Source organism: Anopheles maculipalpis, chromosome 3RL (assembly GCF_943734695.1).
Source record: "Anopheles maculipalpis chromosome 3RL, idAnoMacuDA_375_x, whole genome shotgun sequence".
NCBI lineage: Eukaryota > Metazoa > Arthropoda > Insecta > Diptera > Culicidae > Anopheles > Anopheles maculipalpis.
This window is the reverse complement of record NC_064872.1, coordinates 19,071,454-19,095,199: the sequence shown is the minus strand read 5'-3', so window position 1 is coordinate 19,095,199 and position 23,746 is coordinate 19,071,454. Positions and strand designations below refer to the sequence as shown.

The following is a 23,746-nucleotide window of genomic DNA, read 5'->3' as shown; positions in this document are numbered from 1 at the left end:
TTTGCTAAATTCAAGCATTTACTCACGCACAAGTAACCAAAATTATTCAAAATCTGTTTACCCTATCTGTACGTCGATCATACATGTTATCTTTTCTAAAACAGGCTCCTGTTACAATAAAATGGTTATTCAGCTGCAAAGAAAACAATTAGTCACCAAAAGCCATACGAAGCTATGCATAAAATTTTGTATGACTGGTTTAAGCAAAAAAAGTAAGTTTATCAACACTTTCTATTAGTTTTTTGGTTTTATTGGCTATCGCAGATGTAAGCATTTCACAGCTTTAGAAACGAAAAATTCAAAAAAGAAGTAAGAAAAAAATTTTTGAACTAAATGTTATAAAGTAGACAACAAATAGCCTCATCTTTCTTGAAAATTTCATGCAAATACGACTATCAGATTAAAAGTTGTTAGCTCAGTAATCGCCGGCATAACACAAACTTCCAAACAAAATGTGTTAGACCTGTCTTGCTGGGTGGCATTGAAGCAATGAAAGTTAAAGTCTTCTAGAGTTTCAATTGATTGTCGCATTTTTTCTTCGCTACAGTGATAGAGCCCGAAAAGGAAGATTTCGAGCAGTTTGTGAAAGCTTTCCAATATGCTTGAATTTTCGAGCAAGAAAGCTTATGGTAAGTTATGCTACGAGTTACTGGAATGCGAATGGAATTAAAATAAATTAATATGTAATCCAGCATGGTAATTTACATAAATTTCCTCACATTTTATCATTATTTCATCATATTTATCAAAAACTCAACCGTAATTCCAACAGGAAATTTAATTTACACATTACCTAAGTGATCATAATCGTTTAGTAAACATATAGAATAGAAAACAAAACCCACACATTTTCGGTCGCACTTTCATTCAACAGTTTATTTATGTACTAATAAATCTACGCACTTGCAAATACTTCGAATACGATTAATACACAGTGTTTTGAACTTGGATTGCATTAAATGGCTTCACCAGTGTGGTGTGGTGCTGGTTTTTTGTCGTCATGCTGGTATGGCTTCATCAAACTCAGTCTGCCGAATCATTTCGTCGCACTGCTCCGAATAGCACCAAACGAAAGTGATCAATCAATATATAGAAAACATGACTACCACGCACTCAGTACACCTTCAAACACCCATCATCGTTCAGTAGGTGCCTAACTCTCTATCGCTCTCTTTCTGGCCGCTTTTCGATACCAGTGAAGATTTTTGCGGAATTTCAAAATACTAAAAATAAATACGTTTTCGCATGTGTTCAATTCAAACAGCATCTCCTTTGCATACGGCATACACACACACATAAACTTCCAGGCAAGGCAGTTTCTCGATCAATTCGTTGTGCTCTTTTCCTTAGCATAGCTACATTAAGTACAACTGCGTCGCTCATCATTTGGAGCAAATACCGTTGCATTTAGTCAGTTCCTGCCTGTTTTGTCGTACCGCGTGCACAAAGTAACAATTATTAAGTATGTTCACATTTCTTTCTCTCTAAGCTCCATTTTTGTTCTTCAGCATCAGTTCCACCTCCTTTAGCTTCGCCTCCCGACTCGGGCTGCGTATCAGATGCTCCGTCACGGACGGTTTGGCCGCTGGTTCAGTCGGTACACGGTGTGGTTGCGTTTTGCCCGCGAAGTATGCTTCGATCTCGGCCAAACTCTTGCCCTGCGTTTCGGGCAGGAAGAAAAGGGCGAAGAAAAATCCGATCACAGACACTACGGCAAACATCCACTGTACTGCGTACGCTCCACCGAGCAGATCGGTTATGGTTCTAAAAGTAATGGAGGAAAAGAAAATGGTTACACAAAAAAAAACACTTCCCCAAAATGGTGGTTCCAGGTTACCTGTAGCTTTGGACGGCAAAGAACATCAACAGGTTCGCCATCGAGTACGATATCGAGTGAGCGATGCCGCGTATTTCCGTCGGAAACAGTTCCGCCGTCATCGTCCAGGGTATGGTGAGCAATCCGATCATGGAGGAGCACACATACAGCAGCAAACCGACGACCGGTATCCAGGTTAGCGTCGTGCTACCCTCCTTTATCCACAGCGTAAACAGCCCCGACACGAACATGCAAATGGCCATACCGGTCGTGGAGACCATGACCAGCTGACGGCGGGGGAATCGCTTCAGCAGCCAGGCGTTCAGCAGTGACATCGTGAAGCGCGTCAACCCCACAAAAATGGAGGCCGTGAACGCGTTCACCTCGGTGCCGACGTCTTGGATGAAGGTTACCGCGAAGAAGAGCGTGATGTAGATGCCACTAAACTGTTGGATCAGGAAGAACCAAAACAGGATGATCATCGGTTTGTAGCCGGTCGGTTTGAGGAATCCGCGCAGTTTGGACTGCTGCACACCGTGCCGGTTAACGTTCCGTTGCGCTTCGGCAAGCTTGGTTTCACGTTCCTTTAGCAGTGCGTTTAGATGCATCTCCGACAGTGGCTGGTCCTGAGTGGATGTACAGAGCAAAAAAGAGTATTAGTTCATCGACGCACGAATTAATTTGTGGAGTGAGGAAAAGCTCATATTGCGAGACATTAAAAATGGTTGACTTTATGGGACAAAATGAGGAGGAAGTAATTATCACGGATGATATAATTTTTATGAGCTCGAATAATATGCCACACACGGCAGTATGGAGTGTAATTATTGTATCGAATTATGGTACTAAATGATAATTGGATATTGATATCGGTAGCAAAATGGTCCCATACCGTATGCTCTGGTTGAGGGTATTTTTTGTACAGGAAGCGTAGAGACCGTGCTGCATCTTCGATGCGTCCCTTCGACACTAGCCACACCGGTGATTCGGGCACGAACAGCTGAATCAAAAGCACGGGCACAATGGTGTAGATGATGCAAATCCACGATACTGTCCGCCAGTCCATGAAGGCACCCTTGGCGTAGGCGATAACCATTCCTGCAAGAAGAAAAACCACCTGATACACTACCTTTCCCTCGATGCCACCTGCCGAATGCACTTTGCACTTACCCAGTGAAGCTAGCGTAGGACCGGAAGAGATCAGCGAACCGCGCATATCGGGCCGGGCCACCTCCGTAATGTACACGATCGCAGGACTGGTGCCAAGCGCACAGGCAAAACCGGTCAGCACACGCCCAACCATGATCCAGGTGAAGTTGTTCGCCAGCGCAATCGCAACCCAGCCCGCCACACACGGTACCGCGGCCAGCTTGATCGTGTTGAGCCGGCCCAGGAACTCCATCATCACGCCAGCTACCAACGATCCGATCGGTACCATGATCACGATAATCGACGCTATCCATGACGATTGGCCCTTCGTGATCGGTATGTCGCTACCGGGCAGCTCCAGCTGCGGGATCAGGATTGCCGAGTAGGCCAGCGAGATGCCAATGACAATGTGAAACGAGGCGGCCACAATCGCCGACAGGATCTGGGGCAGGGCGGACTTGATGTTCGTCTCATACTTGCTCAGCGACCGGCAGCTTGCAATGATCTCTCGGAACGCATCGTCTTTGTGCTGTTCACTGTTTTCTCTGTAAGCGATGTAAATAAAAAAAGAAACAAAAACAATCGAAACCGATTAATGTACCACACGCCAGTTGGGATAGCACGCAAACGATGTCACTGCAGCACACGAGGTGGTCACTGCAGTAAAATTGTGCTCAATTGATCCGCTGGTTGGTTTTGCTTGACGTTGGACACAAAAACGGGTCAAGGCTTGAAGGTTCGTTGTGTGTTTGTGTGCTGTTAAACGATCACCATAGGCCTACAAGTTGGTCAATGGAGCAATGTGACCAGTAGCAGCAAATCGTGGCGGATTCTGTTAACTTCCGCGATTAGATGTGAGGGTGCCTGTTTTAAACGATATGCCGCGTGCCAAATGCAATAACAATCGTCTTGTTGAGTGAGACAAGAACAAGATTTGTTTGCCGACAACAAATCATCACCCTTGATTTGTCACGCAAATTCATCACACTTTATGAGCACAATTCATCATGCTAGAGAAGCATTTCATCGGGTGTAAGTACTAATTAAGCTAGTGAATATCATGATTAATAATGTTGTCATGGTTAGAAGTGATCAGAAAACAGATCAATCATCGTTGGATGCACTAGACCAACGTTTATTGTTGAACTATTATTTTACCATCACAACATCGGATGCTTATGCATAATAGATCTTTAAAGCATTATTTGATGTATTGATTTTAAGGTATCAAATAAAAATTACAAGGGCGACACTTTTATAAAAAATCTTTTCCTTTAGCTTAACGATCTGCTAGATATTGTCAGTCAGGCGACAACGGCACCGCCCTTGACACGGCAGACCCGGAGATCAAATCCTATCCGGACAGTCCCCCCGTAGTGAGGACTGACTTTCCAACTACGTGGTTTCGGCAAGGCTAGAAAGCCATTAGAAGACCGACGTGACCTTAGAAGAAGAAGAAGAACATCATGTCACTCATCTAATGGCTTACTATTGTTCTTTGACTTATTAATACCACGCAGTTCAATAGCCAGAGAACGGCACAACGAGGTTCAAATGGGATAAACTCTGGCCCTGCCGTATGAAGATCGGCGCCGCTAATAGCAGTAAAAATTGCTGATATAAAAAATATAAACACATCGCATACTTGAGTGTAGGTTTCACGCAAATGTTTTCTAGTAAATTTGAGTAAACTTCTTCTTCATGGCTTAACGACCTTTAAGGTCTCGCCGGATATCGAATAGCTTACTAGACGCTCCGATACCACGTAGTTGGATAGTCAGTGCTCACTACGAGGGGACGGTCCGGATAGGATTTGAACTCTGGTCCTGCCATTTGAGGACCGGTGCCGATTTCGCCTAAACCACCGGGCCGTCGCAATTTTTGAGTAATAATGCGCATAAACAATGAAGAGAATTCTATATTGATTAGAAAGAAAGTAAGAACGGTCTGTTGGCATGACAGAAGAGGCGCCGGACTTTACACGGCAGTATCGGATATCGGACATCGACAGTCACAGAAAAGACAATCCAGCTACCAACAAAATCAAGTCAAGGCAGTCAGAAATGGCAGACCTTAAAGCCACGAGTTGATTTAAGATGAGGAAGATGAAGAAGAAGGCAAATTAGTAGTTCTAAAGGAAAACTAAGTAGCATGTTTCACATTTCTAATCAATTTAAAGTACACGTTTTTTTTAAATGCCAAAAAACACTATGCTCTAGCGTTCCACCCAATTCATGCGTTTTACAGAACATCAGTTAATCTACAATGTCCTGAGTATCCAAAATACATAGCTAAAGAATTGCATTTGAACCATTGTTAACAATATGATGGTTGAGTCTGAACGTGATTGTAAGGCACTTTTTCATTTTTGCTATTACCTCCGACACAATTTTTTCCTTGTGTTAGAAGTAGAACAACAAACCGAAACCAAGTCCCATTTTAAAATCCATAACACTGGGAAATCTCTAGATGCGTGCTGATTGATGAAGGTAACCCATGCCCCTTGTGGCTTTAATGCTCCAACCCTTGGCCTCATGGTGAAGAGGATCCAGGCCAAGATCAGCATTTTGATGCGTTAATGACAGTTAAGGATCAAGAGATATTCTATCCTTAGATTGCTTTGTTATAGTTTCACTCTTATCACCATCCAAAGATGTATTATTTTCAGTACTGATTGAGCTGCATGGCTTTGTTTCAAGGCGTACACCAATTCCAAAGGTAGTGGTTGAACAGAGATAAGTGAATTGTGTTGGTAAGCTCGGGTTTAATAACACGGTGTGCGTATTATTACCAGTATTAATAGTTATATACGAACATATAAATAAAATCTTATTAATGGTACATTTAATGTACTGGCTAATCAACGATTTAAAGGCTTCTCAAACACTATCAGTCTTGGGTACCAATTCACAACGTCTACCCAAGCCAGCAGCCAAAGGTACGTTAGGCGGTAGGCGCAGTGAGCGACCACGTGGGGCCTCGTGCTGGCAAGGCCCCATAACCACAAATAAACTCCCACTCCGGTCAACAGATTCAATGTGATAGATGCCTTCAACTTTCACTGCACTTAAGGTATTCAAGGGGCTAATTTCTCCCCTCCCGGGAGTATTATAAATCAATCAGTAACAAACATCAGCAGAAGATATCCTCACCACATAAAAAAATATGAAACGATAAAACTTTTCAAGCCCTTTCAAATCAAAAGAAAAAGGCTAAAAAATGCTCCAATGTGTTGAAAAGGATACAAGCAGCAAAACACGCAACGATTTAGATGAGTGCCCAATCTCATAGATAACTTAGAACGATAGCTAAGATAAACCAGCATCATCAACTTCCATGATATAAACAAATTTGAAATAAAGATTTATTTATTTATTTATATTTATTGAAAAATTATTTCAATGTTTAGCAATTGATACATCTCTTAAAACTTTTGAAGACACTACCATCTATTGTCTTCAGCAAAGTCCATCGATCCTGTTGCTCTTGAAACTTCAATCAAGCCAATGTCTATCGTTCCCAGGGGGTCCTTATGAGAAGAAAAAAAAGGCCGCTGACGAAAACCATCCCTCAAACATGTCTCTTGTGCTCTTGCGCTTTCTCGATGCTCCACCAGTTCTTTCATCCAAATTATTTGCACACACACACACACAGCACAAAACGAGCACAAAACGGCAGCATGACTTGCGTACACGCCGCTACCACGCCAGTTGGCACGGCTAACAGGCGAAATACCCTTGAAAGGTGTTCTACAGCGCTGTGACGTTGACCTTCACCCGGTTGGCGTCGCGGTGTCTGAGAAATGGTTTAAATGTTTGCCGGTCGATATTCGGGCGCATCCATCGCATCGCCAGCTCGGGGAACCGGTTTGATGCTGCAGACAAAATCCCCAAACATTAAAGTGAGGCTAGAGGATGAGATGTTTATCGTTCTGTGCGTCTTTCTGCGTGGACCAAAAAACTTCAAAATGTGTAAATTAATTCGCGCTGGTATGATGTCAACAAAAACACAATTCCACCTGAATTTATCATCATTTAGCAGCACGTGCTTAAAAGATTAACGAAAAAAAGTCATGCATGCATTCTTCATTTTGGGTCTTTCGGTTATGATCGTTGCTCCGTTAAAGTCCAAGGCTAAAGCCTCGGTGACGATGTTGCTTTTCCTTCCTATCTTAAACAATGATATGCCACCAAGTGGAATGAAGAAATTATGCCGTCAACTAACCTTGACGACTTATTATCAGGTAATCGAACCATCATTAAATTGACAGTTGGCCATTTCGACGCACAACGCAACGTACTCTTCGCTCACATGCCTCAATGGCGCAATACATGCTGTTTACAAACTGCTGTATTTAAATCATTCCATACTCATTGCGGTAGCTTGTTGGTTGCTACGAAGAAGCGTAATTTATTATCATTTACTACTATTCGACAGTGAAGCAGATGAGTGATAAGTTTGTTTCGCGTACGAGAAAAAAGACGCGTAACGTTGGGTCACGTGAAGCAACACGGCATTAGAGTGCACGGGCGCGACAATGTGGAACTGCTTCGATAAGCATGTGAATATGATCGATCTACTCATTGATTCTCAAGCTCTCGTGCCCTACCGCAAATACAATCACCCACATACACATCCACAGGAATCATCTTTTGCTTAAGATAAACGCTTATCAAGCCCTGAAGAATTTATGATGAGTGTAATCGCGTGTAATTCAGGCCACAATTAGCACTCTCTTCTCGCGTTGCATCGTAAATCAATGCTGTCTGTTTGATACGGGCTAGAGTGGATAGATGCCTGCTAAAGTAGGTTTAGCTGCTAACGACACGAGTCTAAATCTACAGCTTTTAATCGATACCAACAAAGGCTGTTGTTGATTGTAGTACCATATTCTTAAAATCATTTTTTACAGCTAGTCTAGCAGTAAAAACTGTGTCATCAATTTAAAAACAACTGCAAGCAAATGAAAGTAATTAGGGGTGAAAGGCCAAAAATATATGGAAAATATGTACATCTTTTATATAAGCACGTAACTCAGACATCGCTTTAAGCTGTTTTCATCTTATTAACAAATGATAACGTAATTAACCTCTGGATACAAACTTTTCATTGAAAATTTCTGCGATCAGCAGATGCAATGCATGCATTCTGGTCGCTTCAGTGTTACCAGACATCTAGACTTAACGATCAACAACATCAAGCCCTTTGCCAATCCACAGCTACAGTTTACATGCCCCATCAAAGACCTCCATGTGGCGTCTTTTCCATGGTCGCTTAAGTTATGCTGAATCACGCCTCGAAACCATCAGCTCGCGAACCTCGCGTCAGCTGGCAACAAACCCATCAGCTGGCAATGATGGTAGACAATCATTGCGAAAGCGTACAAAACAAAGCGAATAGATCGCCCGCGGGAGCAAAACCTAAGACGACGGACGGTACAGCGATGCTTCTTAACTTTAAAGCTACCCAGCAAACCGGTTCTAGACCGGCCATCCGGTCGACAGTGGTAACGGTAATTACTGCAAACTTTCCAACTTCGTTTCTGGTGCCGTTTGCAAACTCGGCAAGCCGTAAAAACGAACCTAAAGATATAGCAATTGTAGCAAGCAAAGCGATGTTCCAAGTGGAGTTGTCCGAAAGGAGACGCTGTCTTCTGGACAATGTTAGCGCACCAAGCGTTGTTGAGGGTTGAGCCGATTTAGGATCGGATGCGTTGTGCTGATACAGATCGAAAAGATAATTAAACCAATGAAACATATCCTTCTCAAAAATACAGTACTGACTGTAAATATTCATAATTAATTACATTACAACAAACACATACACACACACTCACACATATGGTTTGAGCGTAAAATCTAGCCGATTCGAGCTGATCTCAACACATGAAAGATTCACGCCTGTACCTTCCCATCACGGAAGCTATTTTTGGACGATGGTTTAAGGAATCTCACCGATCAGCCCTCGATCAGTGCGATCGATTGATCGTTTTTATAGTTCTCTGCAGTTGGCTGATGTGTGTAGCAATATCGTTGCTTTGAAAAGTGTGCAAAGACCGTTTGCTGGAACGGAACCAAATTCAACAAACGGAAACCACCCAACATGGCGATAGATGCGGTAAGATGGATTGTATTGGATGGTTGGTGGCCCTGAATTTAGCATACCGATCGCGTACAGACTTTGATGATGATCGTTGCGATTCGTTGTGACGGAAGTGGATGAAACGTGTGTGGCTTCGAATGAGGCCCGGAGGACAGGCATATCCGGTAAAGGAAGGCAGTAACAGGTCTCTAAACTTTATCTAAGAAATTGGTAAGTTGTTGGGGATTCTTGAAGCATTCTAGCGAATTGCTCAACAAGCATGAATTGCTCCGTGGAATGCATTTATTTGTATTCTTGATGTGATATACGATGACAAGTCATACTTAAAGCAATTTTTGGGAATTCCATTTTCGGTTTGATTTCAAAATATTAAAAGATGTTTCACTCGCCTGTAAGCGCATCTTTGTCGCTAGACCTTTGCCGCTGTAAGATTGAAGACGACTTCTGTTTGATCTTGACTCGTTTAGTCCTAGGCGCGATGTGACGCAAGCGTTCTTTATAGGTGGCTTACTAATTGGGCTTACAGGTTTGCTAGAGCTACTTATCCTTCAATATCCCTTCAATTGAAAGATCCTCTGGCTTTAGAAACGTGCCATACTTTATATCGTAACAATGATTCGCTTCTCTCATCATTCAGGTAATTTAATCACTTTTATTCTGTGTTAAATTCCTCTTTATCTGTCTATTGCTCCCTATAGTCTATAATGGTAGAGGTGGCACCGGCACCGGCCGTCATCCATCCTGCCCATTCCCCCATAGTTAGGACTGACTATTCCACTACGTGGTATGAATAAGTCCATTAAGACATATTTGATGACCGGCGTGACTTAGAAGGTCGTTAACCCAAGAAAACTTTCGTTTCTTTTCTTTTTTGCATTGAACTTTTGATGTGTTTATGTTCTAAAACCTAACTTAAAAGCGTTTAGGCTAGGTCATTTTGAGTCTTAAAGTCAGAAATTGTTAAATAAAATCAATTTAATTGCATTATGCATAATGGACATGAACAAATGTTGATCATTCAGTGTTTAATGCAAAGATGATTTCCTCCTTGAGTAAACGATGTACACAGTCCACCGTACAACCTTAACCGATGTTATGTGCCAAGTGCATAAACCCTTCTAGCCGGTACAACGGAATGCAACTCATTAGCCAGCTGATTCTTGTCCCTCCATTTTGAATCTAAGCCTACGCATACAAGCGCACCCGCCGTCGTATCACCTAAAAGTGAATGACATGGCTGTAACTCGTTCTCATAGACAGGTGGTGTGGATGTCTCGTGTCGATTCGGAAGGAACCAGCTGAGCATATTAAAGCAAAGCATTGGCAACAGTTCAAGGTGCCGCCGACGAACATGAACGGCCTGAACCTGCTGTTTTATCGAAAGTAAACAGCCAACACGATTGGCAAAGTTAGAACAGGGCTTAATTTAAATTTAAAAGTAAGACACCAACTCCAGCTGCCTTCCAAAGGGATAATGACATTGACCCTGCAGTGTGCAGCGGATATTGGCATTCCTACATACAAACTGTGCCAGTAGAGGTTACGTCTTTGTCATTGGAAAGGAATGTTTGTTCGATTGATCACAGTCCGCACCAATATTTCCTTGTCACACTGATGCTCCATCGGAACGGAAAACGGAAGAAAGAAAATGCGCCCTTGCAAGCGAAGCTCATGAACCATGTTGAATGCTTGTTTGAATGCGATCGTTTCTCACTCACACACTTCAGTACCTTATTTCCATTCAATGAGTGTTTTGGAATTTTCCCCGGTTCCGATTGTTTTCACTCAATGGCAGGGTTTACAGGGGCAGGGTTTGGCGATTGGTGAGCGTTATGTCAATCCAGCCGGGCAGGACGACCTAGGACAATGTTGCACAACGAGCTGCTGATGGTCGTGCCGATGCCTGTAACAGGATGTTATGACCTTTTTTTTCGAACGCAAGTTACAATATTACGGCCACTTGTAATTGTACGATCAACGTATCGGGGTGCACCATAATTCCTATCACTGCGTACCACCACTTGCACCGCATCGCTTTATACCACCGGATGGAAGTAAACTTTTAATTGTGTCAACCCGTTATTACGAGGGTGTCTCCGGTGGGGATCCGTACTTTTCACTCTATGCGTGGATAAAGTTTCACTGTTTGCACCATTTCTCTGGTTAGTGGGTCCCGTCCAAACAAAGTACGCAACCACTAATATGTATCACACAAACCCGATTAGTAATCCGAAGCTTAGAGCCCTACTGACTGTTTGCCGCCTATCGATTATACAATGCAGTGGAAGAAACTGTTTGGCAGAGCGGACTTGCTGCACGGCAATGTCAACTGCATCGGTCGAAGTGCTCAATTTGCTGTGCAATTTCCAACCGGTTGGACACCGATGAACTCCGGTCAGCTCTCGACTGCGAATTGATTTGATGGGCCACCTAGAAGATTGCACCAAATAATAACACAGTTACGGGCAAATGTTGACGCTCATGAATATTGGTTCGATAAACGGTCAATTGAACTGGTTTCGCGACGTTTCCCAACAGAATAGACACACGCACGGACGTAATGGAAACTTTCTTTGCTAGAATTAATTTGTCTAAAGAAACGCTTCTTTCTTCTTGTCAAGGACAAAGTACGATTTAAAATACAGTTGCATCGTCTTTGTTCTTATCCTGCACGCGAATCGTATTAACCCACACACGCACCCAGGTACTGTCATCCAGCCCGAACTATACTGCACCAACAGGACCAACCAAATCAAACCGACCCGAACCGAAAGGACCCAGACCGCTTGCTTTAGGTCAGGACGACCGTGACCGAACGACTGCAATCAGCTGGCAACGCGGTACCAACACTGCAGCCGGTTAGAACCGAACCGATGTCGGGAAAACCCACCCCGCGGTCGGTTGGGAAAACAGTCGCTCGCGCCAAGCTCATACGCAAGAACAACGTTCGCATGTGGTGCGACTGTCTTGTTTTTCTTTCTGGCAGGCAAAAATAAATCCCCTCGCCGAGACCGGATCTCCAAGCTTGCCCCCCTTCTAGTGACGACAGGCTAGAACGGACAAGCTGGCAGGCAGTGGATTGCGAGTGAAAGTTCAATGCCAAATTTGGATACTTGGTCGGATTGGCACACAGGGTGCGGTGTGTGGTGGTGAAGGTAGCACACGTACGCTAAAAACACTCAAGCAGACGTTGAACTATTAAAACGAGCATACCGAACTAGGGGCTGGCGATCAATAGTATCTACCGAGGACACGAACCGCACGAAACTTATCGTTTTTATCGATGCTGCCAAGAGGAAAATTTTCGGTTTACAACAAGCCGAGTTCGTTCGCAACACCCAACACCAGTAAACGGGCAAGATCGAAGATCGTGAATAAAACCAGCAGGAAAAAGCGTCTATCAACAACTTGGATCAATTTATTGACTCTATTGAGGCGGATGATTTTGATCTTTGCTTCTGCTTACAGGCAAACAGAATGTACGGCCCGTTAAACTGATCTTTGAACTTGAGGAAAAACTATTTTCTTTTCTGTTGAAAACAAACACGCACACACGGAAGTTCATCAATGTCAAGATATACTGGACGGAAGAGGAAAAAAAAACACCCACTGATCTAGCCTCCGGAAGTCTTTATGAGCAAACTTTCACCTACCAGCTATTGAAGAAGGGAAAATTCCTTCCCGGTACCGGTATTTTGCACAAAAGTTGTAGGCCGTGTTTGTTTTGCTGGTGTATGATTTATGGTACCACCCCCTACATCCCCCTTTTTTTTTGTTGGATCGAAAAGTTAATGTTGCGGTCGGTCATTTTGGGGCGGCAAAAGATCCAATATGTCTTGTGTGCCATTTGCGGTCTGTTTACACTGCCGAACGGTAATGGAAATTATCCGTAAGAGGAATGATTCTATCATCACGGCTACTGTCCAGGTGGTGGGTGTAACAGAAAAGGTATGGAATAGCAGAAGCGTGCCTTAGCAACGACGGTCTTTCGCCAGCATCATGGCGTAAAGAATAAAGCGAGTGTGATACACAAGAATATAGTATTGAACAAAACAGGCGCTACTGGCATCGGTCAACGAGGAAAATTTGATCGTTTGTAATCGCTGTTTCAATTAATGGTATTATCATTGATGAATAGGGATCATTAAATTATCATTGTTTGATGCAAATTTTTTTTTCGAGAACCCTCTAAAATGAACGACTGGACAAAGCAAATGTAACTAAAAAAATGTCTTCGAATATTTTGATCGAAACTTTATTTATTTTTCCGTTCAACTGGCGAGATGATATACTTAGAGCCTTTTTATTAATTCAAGCCGTAATTTTTTTTTTCAAACTATTTGTTTTCTCAAGAAAAGTAGTCAGAATGGGGGCGGTCCGAAGGTATATGCGACAGCGGCCCCGGTCTGTACACGGTAGGACCGGGGTTCAAATCCCATCTGGACCGTTCCCTCGTAGTGAGGACTGACTATCCAGCTACCAGGGTTTACTATTGGCAAGTCTAGTTAGCCATTCGATGGCTAAGAAGAAGTAGTAAAAATGAAGTTAAATTAATTAGTTAGGGAATCATCGAAGAAATAAAATAAGCGGACTGAGCGGTCACGTGCGGCCTCCGGCTCAAAAGGGCCTCGAGATGAAACCCAAATTGATTGTTGTTGTTAATATCTGGTTCTGATCGATGGGCCACGAATGCTGCCTCGTTTAAGGGTCCTCGTATAAAGGGTTGCGTAGCAAAGATTCCTGTGATGAGGCACCAACTCGTGGTTTAAGACAAATTAAGGAGTTGCTGTTCTGGCCATGAATAATGAGCCATTTATGTATTTTAAGTATGACTTCTTGCGCCACATTGTCGGAATAATGAACCAATCCGTGTATAAAAACATCTTTCAATCTGTTAGGCTTCCTCACTCCAAACCAGTCATTCCGTCGGTTAAATTAAACATTTGATCACAATATTCGCTCTAAACATGCCACTAGAAGCGTAAAGCAAAGATTTTACGATGGAAATCCTGCCATAAAGAGCGTGCAAGGATGTGAGGATGTAAGATTCAAAATAAATATAAGTTGGTAGATAAAAATTTAATGCAGAAAAGAATATTTACATGGCAGTTGTTTTTTTCTTGTTTAAATACAAATAGGAGAATTTTTGGGTTTTATGTGAGCAAGAAAAAAATTGTTTCATTATTTGTAAGATTTTTTCAAAGGGTTCTGTTTTTATGCTCATGTATCTAACTATCAATGACAATACGGCACTGTACCGTCATAAATAATTGTGAATAAATAAATAACTATCATTATTACTTAGTTACTCGTTACAGTCTCAAATCTCACATTTTTAAGATAACCTTTTTCCGATCTTTTGCATTTGTTTCACTTGGTTGGTTCGCTACTGTATGTTTGAGCAAGAAAGGGAAAAACTGCTAATAATTTAAATTTGAAACCGTCCTGTAAAGCACTGTATTTTGTGGACGTATTTAATTTGCCATGTCAAGTACTCTGTCAGTGTCGCGCACCGGCATCAATTTCCGTAACGATTTCCAAGCTAACAACATAACTCGTGTACTTCCCATCTCCATCAAAGTCAACGTATCGGAGGATCAAAATCATCGTTACACCTGTAACCAGGGTTTACATTACCAGCCGGAGTGGACAATGCCACACCCGAGTGCCAATTATTATCGGCCGCCGGTAACGAACTCACCAAACCCCTAACGATGTTCATCCCCGGTTGGTGCTCGTGCAACTTTCACAGTGTGTTTACTTAATTGCCCTGCTCAACCACTCGCTACAATTCGTCAAAGAGCGACCGGCCAGATGTTGGAAGCGAGAGCGTGGGTTAAAATTAAAACCACCCTCATGGTGGGCTAATGATTTGCATATCACACAGTTCGTACGTACGGACGATAAATCTCTTCTCGGAACGCGCCGAAAGGTCAATGAGACGTGGATGCTACTGTCGCTACAATCGTTTTTAAATTATTAATGTGAAGCGGGGTTTTGTGCTCAATTTCATCATTTAATTACTACGACAAGAGAAATAAAACGTGTTCGATTAATGATACAATGCTGCGCGTATAGTCTTTGTGAGTCAAATAAAGAGAGTGCAGCGATAAGGTTCGGTCGTGTTGCACTAATTCGCTTTATCTATTTCATTATAGCAACAACACCACCAACACCTTTCGATAAGCATCGCGCTTCAAACATACATAATCCAAGCTTATTCTTATTGATTTTTTGTTTTACTCATCCTAGTCATTGCCGCTAGACTTTCTCCTGCTTCGCCGAAACGTGACTCATTTTTGCTACAGTTGGTGAAATTGTTATCGCAAAATGGGGACACGCCAGTTAGGCGAATGTGGAATAAGAACGATTTCAGAATAGTTTCTGATGTCGTGCCGTTGGGGGGGTGTGGACTGATGGAGGCAGGGAGAGAGAGATGTGGCAGAAACTGTAAACATCATGCTGACACCATGTTCTTCGTAAACTGTCGCTCACGATCGGTCGGCTCAGTTTGGTCGCGATAAACGAAACTTCTACCATTTTCGATGGCGTACTGCAGTCAGCGAAACATAAAACGCTTCCGTTGGTAAGTTGCAAAAGTGATGTTGTAGAGTCTGTAAAAGCGCGCAAGGTACACACATTCCAGAAGGGCACGGTGCACCGTTTAGTCAGATTACAGACACCTCTCAAGCGATCTTGTATACGTTGTTGGTGTGGCGCGCAATTTGAGTCGTAAAATGACAATCATACTGAAGGAATACAATCCACAACCCTTTACTGATAATCGATGGCTGCGTTCGATGGTGCGTTGTTGCGTGTGTGTGTGCACTTTTTTATCGCTCAAGTACTATGTCTTCCCTCCGGAAGCATGACGTCATCGATATGCGAGCGACCATGGCTTACAAGACAACGTCACGCTGTTATCGTTTGGCACTAATTTCTATTGGAATGAAATATAATGCACTGCGATAAATGTAGACTCAACATCCAAAGGAAAATTGAAAATTCCCATCATTAGATTGCATTTTGATAGCAATACGGCCTAGCCGTCCCTTATGAATAAAAAAAAAAGATTGCATTTTGATCACTTAATTATTTAACTTTAAACGATTTAACTAATGTATTAAAAGAAAGGTGTTTAATTTTTCCAATAAGTTCCAATAAGGTCCAATAAACATCCATTCAAAATTGGACGGTTAGCTGATAAAGGCAATTTCGGTGCTTGTCTTTGCTCGGCAGGACCGGGTATCGAACCTTTGCCGGACCGTTCGCTCGTAGTGAGGACTGGCTATTTGAGTAAATGGTACCACTAAGTTTAGAAAGCAATTAGATTGCCAACATGTTCTACCAGGTCAATCAAGGAGAAAAAAGTTTCTAGAAAACGATTGACTTTACTTGGCAGGACTTCGACTTCGACTTTACTTGGCAGAACTTTACTGGGGGGGACTTAACATGGCGAATTTTTCGAAAAATTGGCGCTGAAATAATATAACAATTTTTTTTGGTTTTGTCGATCAGACTCCTCTCTGTTATAGCTAAGGTAACATTCAATAAGGTCCGGTGATAGACTTTTCTTAAAAATGCGACTGATCCTGGGTAGAGATAACTATATCTTTTTTAACCTAAAAGATTCGTGCCTTTTTTCAATGGAAAGTTCTAACCTAGGTGCTTTGAGCGTCGCATCCTCCAGACCATCTTTTGCGGTGTGTTCGAGCATGGAGTGTGGAGGTAAAGGATGAACCACGAGCCTGCTGAGCTATACGGAGAACCGGATATCCTGACGGTAGCAAAGACTGGCAGGATGCAATGGCTGGGGCATGCTATGAGGATGCCGGATTCATGCCCAGCCAAGAAGGTATGCGTCAGTGACCCCCAGTTCGGCACGAGGCGTCGGGGAGCACAGCGAATTCGTTGGCTGGATCAGGTGAAGGGAGACCTGTCGGAGATCTGGTTCCTACACGGATGGGAAGCTGCTGTCAGGGATCGAGTTTCCTGGAGATCTATTGTTGACCGGGCCATGTCACGACGACGTGCTCTTTAAAAGAGCAGGTCAACATGATAATGATGATGATGAACCTAGGTGCCAGTTGACCTGCACTTTAGCTAAAGCTGACTAACAGGCGGTTTAAGTCGAACCGGCGGAACTGGTCATAAGGTAGACATGCTTGGGATCCACCAGAATCTTGGAACTTTTCATTTTTTCCAACGCTCGCTTCGAGTAGATGACGGCACCACTTCGCCTTCTTGATGGTACTTTTCAATGCCGGTGGCAACTTCTTGGTAAATTCCTTGTACTATAATTCGTGCTGGTCACTACCGATCCTGAAGAAAAGAATACGGAATTTGACATAGACACTTCACTAATTGTGAACCACATCTTCTTAGCTTAACGACCACGTAGATCACGCCGGCCATTGAATTTCTTACTTAATCTTCTTCTTAGTTTAACCACCTCCTAGATCACGCAGGCCTTCGAAAGGTTTACTAGGCTTTTTGATACCACCTAGTTGGATAGACATTCCTTACTACGAGGGAACGGTCGGGATGGGAGTTTTTGAACCCCGGTATTGCCGTGTGAACACCGGGACGGCTAGGATTGTGAACCAAAGCTCTGTTGAATGTTCCGGTCTCTTAAAACGTCCATTACCAATGCCGCAGTCTGACAGATAGTTGCTCTATCGTATCCGGTCGCCAGAAACTCTATCACAATGGCTGACGTATTGAGGATTGAGGATGGCCGTACGAACAAGCTATAGTGCCAAATTCTTCCAATTTTGTCCAACATTATATAATCAATCAGTAAAAATCGACCACTGGCCGGTGGATCTACCACTAGGGGACAAGAACATGTTGTCACTTTTATTGGAATGCATACGTTACACTGTCCTGGCTGATTAGTTATTGTATAAAAAATCCATCATATATCTACGAAGATCAGTTGATAGTTTCTTCGTCCAAAGACTTGTCCACCATTCTGAGTCCATTCATTCTGAGCGATTTTTAAATGTACGGCATCGTCTCAGAAATGAAAGGCGTGTTTCGTATGACAAACTCTATCTCGTCTGGCACATTGTTCACTGTACGAATACTCTGACTAATGGACCAAAGTTTCACAACGATAAAGCCAGCAGACGATAAACTCTCGAGTTTTCGAGTCTCGGGTGATACGACAATGTTGGGTGTAAAGGAATATTTTCCTGTTACACTATTTGTCTTTCTAAAGAAAGAAAACGTTCGGCTAGATTTGCCTCGCTATATACAACTTCTTCACTCGGCGACAAAACTCACAGTACGAGCAAATCTTTAATTGAATTTCCTCGATTACTTTATTAACAGTTACTTCAAATTAATTGATAAATTGGGAAAATATTTTCTTTATTCAACAAAAATGATTGAAAACGAATGTGCATATTTGATTGCACTTAAAGTGCTTTAAAATGGATATGTTATTTTGCATATGTTTTAAATAAATGAGTGTTCTCCAACTCCACTATTTCAAACAGAAAATCAACAACTCCATCTGAACAACGATCACACAGCTCTTACTGCACTCATCATAATCTGCAGACGGATATCAAAGAGTGTGCAAGTGCATTCCCATGTTGCACATACCGTGGCAGCTTGTTACGAGTGCGTTCCGCTGCATTATTTGTCCCGACAACGAAGCCGTTTGTTACAGTTGATCAGGCTTCTGTCACCGATCCAATTTGCTTTACACACTGATACCTCCCTTTCAACCGCACAAGATTAGCGTCGTTCTTCGGCACTGGGGAAGAAACACGAAACAAAGCGCAAAAATGGTTCCAAACTGCACAATAAGAAAATGCATTCTTACGCTGCACTTCGATGATAGTGCACTCGGACTGTATGTGTGTGTGTGTGTTTGTTTGTGCACCGCGTAGAAAATTAAAAGCAAATGCAATCCGGGTAAACAACGCAAGAGCAAATCGAACCGACAAACTCTTGCACCGGAAGTAGACCGGCGATTCTTCTTTCCCCGCTGATGATGCGGCATGGGTAAATAGAACTACTCGGTACTTGTTTGTTACTTACCGTTGGTGTAAGCTGAGGACGCTGGATCCGATACTGTAAATAAAGAGAAAAATAAAATGCGATTAACACTGGTGTCGAAGTATCGTAGCAACTAAACCGCGCTTTTCCTGAGGAACTAATGGCGGCAATAGGATTTTTTATGATGATGGAATTTGCTACTCCTTCGGCCCGGAAAACTAGCTTGCGGATGACACACTGCTTCGCGGGCCTTTGGATGTCGACCTTGGTCGAATACTTGGCCAAACTTCCACCCACTGAGAGGAACCTTTTTTTCCCCACTGTTTGCAAACAATATTATTTCTAAGCTGAAACTTTAGCTTTTCTTTTCTTACAAGTACGCGCCAAGTTCTTGCGATAACGTGATACTGGGCGGACCGGGCTTTTGATTTTGTCAAGGATGATGAAATACGTGACTTTCGTACCGCAAGCGAATTAAGCGATGCGAATAATTAAAAAGCTACTCTAGCTTGTTTGATCTGGGTGGCAGAGCATAATTTTTGGCCGTGCAAAGAGAGTTTAAATTACCGTTTAGCATTTCTTGAAGAAGCGTTTTTGTTTGTTTACTTATGCTTGAACTATCATATTTCATTTACACTGCGAAGGGAACACGAGACGTTCTAGGAAGTCATGTTTCAAGGGCACTCTTAAGGATGGCCCATTTGATCGTCTCTTATTTGATAGCTTTATATTGTATTATTAGGTTGCTGTTGCACCACAGCCACTTCACCACACCAGCCATACATGGAAACCTGATCGCATGTCACTACTCTTCCATGGGCTAATCGTTTTCGGGCTGGACTTCCCCAAGAATTGCTCTTTACGGCAATAGCAGTGGACGAAAACCTAACCTTAGCATGTCATTATGATACCGCACCTAATTACTAATTCTAGTGTCGGTTTCAAAGATAGCTTCAGGCGAGGTCAGGTTCATCCTTCGTACCAAGAACCTTTTTTCCTCTCGTGCGAATAATTGCGAATACGGTCTTTCAACCGGATGAGGGATGGAATCGAGATCAGTTTGACCTGAAGCGTTTGGAATTGATATCTTCAGTTAGGATTCTGAGAATCCACATTTACATGCTTATTGGTGGTGCTTGTTTTGCGGTAAATTATATTTGTCCAAGACCCTACGATTAGTAATGATTAGCAACTTTATAACATTTTTACACAAGACATAAGATCTCTCAGCACCAAAACTGTCGTTAAAAATGCATTTCCACAAATCCATTTTGAATGAATACAACACGACTCCACAACCGGATATACTGGCCATCGGAAGTAATTATGAGGTTGGTTGTTTACGAGCTGGAAAACTACCTGGTAGCTTCATAAACTGAAAATGGTGTTACTAATAGAGCTACTAATGGAGCAAGAGAAACACATGGGTGAGTGCAACAATCAATGTAACTGAAGCGTAACACATCACATACATCAAATTATAGTCAATGAATATTTTTTCCGCTGATCAGTCGTCTGGAACAGATCGGCTCTTTTTGTTATGAGTCATTTAAATAACCATGTCAAGAATTTAGTGACGATAAAAGCCGACAAGGCTTTGGAGTGAGACAATTATTCATACTGTACACTCGAAAGCGATGCATGAAAATTCTATTCGAAACGTGATGGTGCATTTTGAATGATATTTTCATGGTGAATACCACACGTACTTTTAAGTGGCTGGGAAACAAAAACTTCGGCTGTGTTTGATCGGTTAACACGTGACTCTTTTCTATTAGATAAGTGATCATTCACACTTACGTCATTGGTGCTTCATAAAGATAGTGAAACATCTTGTAAATTTATCGACTCTTTAACGACTATTCAATATAATACAGATTTAAAAATCTATTTGTTTCTTATGCTGTTGTGGTGAAATTTGTAAAGAAATACTGAAGCAAAGATCGCCAAATTTAATGTTTTGGAAAGCTGATCCTTCCACATGCCACAACGAATGTGACTGAAGAAGCACATTTGCACACTCTTTAGCACTGTAATGATCTTAGACGAGCTATAACTAGTTCTCAAAGGCTGAGCGCATCAGGGAGCCCCGTGCGCGATAGAGACGGTTCTTCCTATAAGCAAGTTAGTGGGGTTACATAACTCTTGTCCTGTGAGCGGGCGATTTGATGTATTAATGGCTTCCAGCTTCTATTCTGTTTAGGATTTCCAGATCTTAGGCCTATAATAAACTTAATCGGCGAATTCTCAAGCGCTCTCTCTCTCTCTCTCTCTCTCTCTCTCTCTCTCTAATTATATCTGGAAAATCGTAGACTAATTTAAGTATTTTTAAAAGTACTCCAAAAAACAACAATTTATTTTACTTTCATCATCAACTAGACACCTTTCGCATCAATTCTAAAAACTCACAGAAAAGCACTTTTCTTTTCAAGAAAATTGGACTGGTTTACGCTCCAACGTACTTTGCGCAATAGAAATGTCCTCAATGTAGCACCCAGCTAAAGCTTCCCCGGGCCATGCTTACCTTAATGGATCCATACTCTACGGATACGGTGTGTACTGCCCGTCGTTTAGACAAATACCGTCGTTGTTGGTTGTTGGTGTTAAATCGATAACCGATTATTGGACCAGTAGTAATACACACCGGAAGCGGTGAAGAAAGATCCGACTCCTATTTTCTGCCGTTTGTCCGGCAGCACGTCTACAGGGGCGTTGAAATTATCTTTTTCTTTTGGTTAGAAAGAACTAACTAAACCACAAATAACTACGGGCCGGCACTAGTAACGAACTGGTCGCAAATGACCCTCACATGAAAACACGAACAAGCCGTCCGGAAGAGTAACAGTTGTAGACACGCAAACCTTTCTTCCTAGCGCTATTGAAAAGGGAAATCTTTATTCTAGGTCAAATTTCTACAATACCACCAATTCGGTTAAGTTTATGTTTTAATTAATCCTAACTTTGTTCTGTCACTCCTTCCTTATTCTGCAGTTCACTAATTACATTAACATGCACTGTTATTCTTTAGCCGAAGCCGCTACTGTGTGGGACACTTTGCATTAGCTGGGTCACGGTCAACGCAAAACATAGTGTGGTAACAACACAATCACATTCAAACACGATTCCTTCGAAGCAAACGAAACAAAATGCACAAAACCCGACGTCCGGGTTATGTGGTACAAAGATTTGGTGCGTTTGTCCCTGGCCACTTGCAATCGATTACACGTTCAGTTCGAGTATCGGTCGCGTAAGGTTCCGTACGCACGAGCGTAGCGCACACAGAGCCGCGATACCAACCGCCACGGCGAAAGCGTTCAAAGAAACTGTTGCGCTGCGATGGTCGGTGACAGTCGCGAACGGCAGCAGCAGTGCAAACGCCATAGAATATCGTACCGACCGGTTTCGTGCTTGAGGATGTCGTCATCGATCGCAACGCGGTCATCACGGTATACTCACCGGGTTGCTTTCATGTGTTGTGCGGGTGGCTGATCAAAGGGGGATGGATGTGTGACGTCACCATTTCAGCTGCCAGAGATGTAGAACTAATGATACAAAGAACGGCTAATGAGTGTTTTTGACATGGATTTATTGGTTTTTTTTCTTTAAGAACAGTCTGGCCTGGAATTAGGCTTAGTTCAACGGATTTTAAAGTATAAAAATATAATTATTCTTTTCTTATATTATACCAACACACTCAAGGTGCCAGTTACCTTTAAATAACCTTTCTATCTGATGAGGCAGCAAAAGTTCCGGTCTACGCACGGCTCCACCGGGTATCGAATCTCGTCGGAATGACCTGATGGCTAGTGATGGTAAATACTAACGGTACGCCAAAACCACTCTATTTTGTAGAACTAAACATGAAGACGAAGAAGTAGAATAAAAGTAGTAGAGGCGGCATCGGAGATGGCCCTAACACGGCAGATCCGGGGTTCTAATTCCTTCTGGACCGTTTCCCCGTAGAGATATCTATCCGAATTAAGAGGTCATGTCTCGTAAGTCATTCGGGGCCTGACATGACCAAGCAGGCTGTTAAGCAAAGAAGATAAATGAAAAAATGTTACAGATTCATGGGGTTCCTGAAAGTTTTATTCTATATTGTTTGCTTGTCTTAAACTTCTACTCTTTATTCGTGAAGCTATATTATTTTGTTAAAATAGTACATAGGTAGTAGCTGTAGTAAAAGTCGCTCCATGCTATATATTTAATATAAATGTAAATAATTTCAGAACAGCATAAAACACTGAAACTTTTGACTAATACTTTATCGATCTTTTTGAAATATTAATTTCACTTTTTCAATGATTTTTGATTTTCAATGATCAGGTCATTGATGATTTTTCAATGACCTGATGGCTAGTGATGGTAAATACTAACGGTACGCCAAAACCACTCTATTTTGTAGAACTAAACATGAAGACATTTTTGAAATATTAATTTCGCGATTTTTAATTAAATCAATCATCAACCAACGGAAAGAGCCATCATACTAGAAATAAATGTAAAAAAATCAACCATGAACCTTTTGATAAAAGATGTAATTTAGCAGTGGACACGATAACGGTCAAATTAAATCTTTTCTGCACCTAAACTTCAATAAATCAGAATACACTTTGGGACGAACCCTGCAGTATGCAATTTCGGCCTACCGCGCCATTCGCGCGAGTT

At 42.2% G+C, this 23,746-nt stretch overlaps 3 protein-coding genes across 4 annotated transcripts in view; 1 reads left to right on the top strand and 2 right to left on the bottom strand.

Annotated features, from left to right (window-relative positions):
- LOC126564110 (ribonuclease Z, mitochondrial) overlaps positions 1 to 23,746 on the top strand; it is a 346,473-nt gene that overhangs the window by 39,079 nt on the left and 283,648 nt on the right. The gene's annotated exons all lie outside the window — the stretch shown is intronic.
- LOC126565319 (GILT-like protein 1) overlaps positions 1 to 23,746 on the bottom strand; it is a 390,535-nt gene that overhangs the window by 362,146 nt on the left and 4,643 nt on the right. The window lies entirely within an intron of this gene.
- On the bottom strand, positions 1,481 to 21,723 carry LOC126564449 (facilitated trehalose transporter Tret1-like). Its single transcript, XM_050221508.1, has 6 exons — positions 21,603 to 21,723; positions 19,121 to 19,153; positions 2,987 to 3,510; positions 2,709 to 2,914; positions 1,838 to 2,442; positions 1,481 to 1,764 (listed from the first exon to the last, which is right to left on the bottom strand). Exons 1-6 carry the CDS (start codon positions 21,614 to 21,616, stop codon positions 1,485 to 1,487), a joined length of 1,662 nt encoding a protein of 553 aa, XP_050077465.1. The 5' UTR covers positions 21,617 to 21,723; the 3' UTR covers positions 1,481 to 1,484.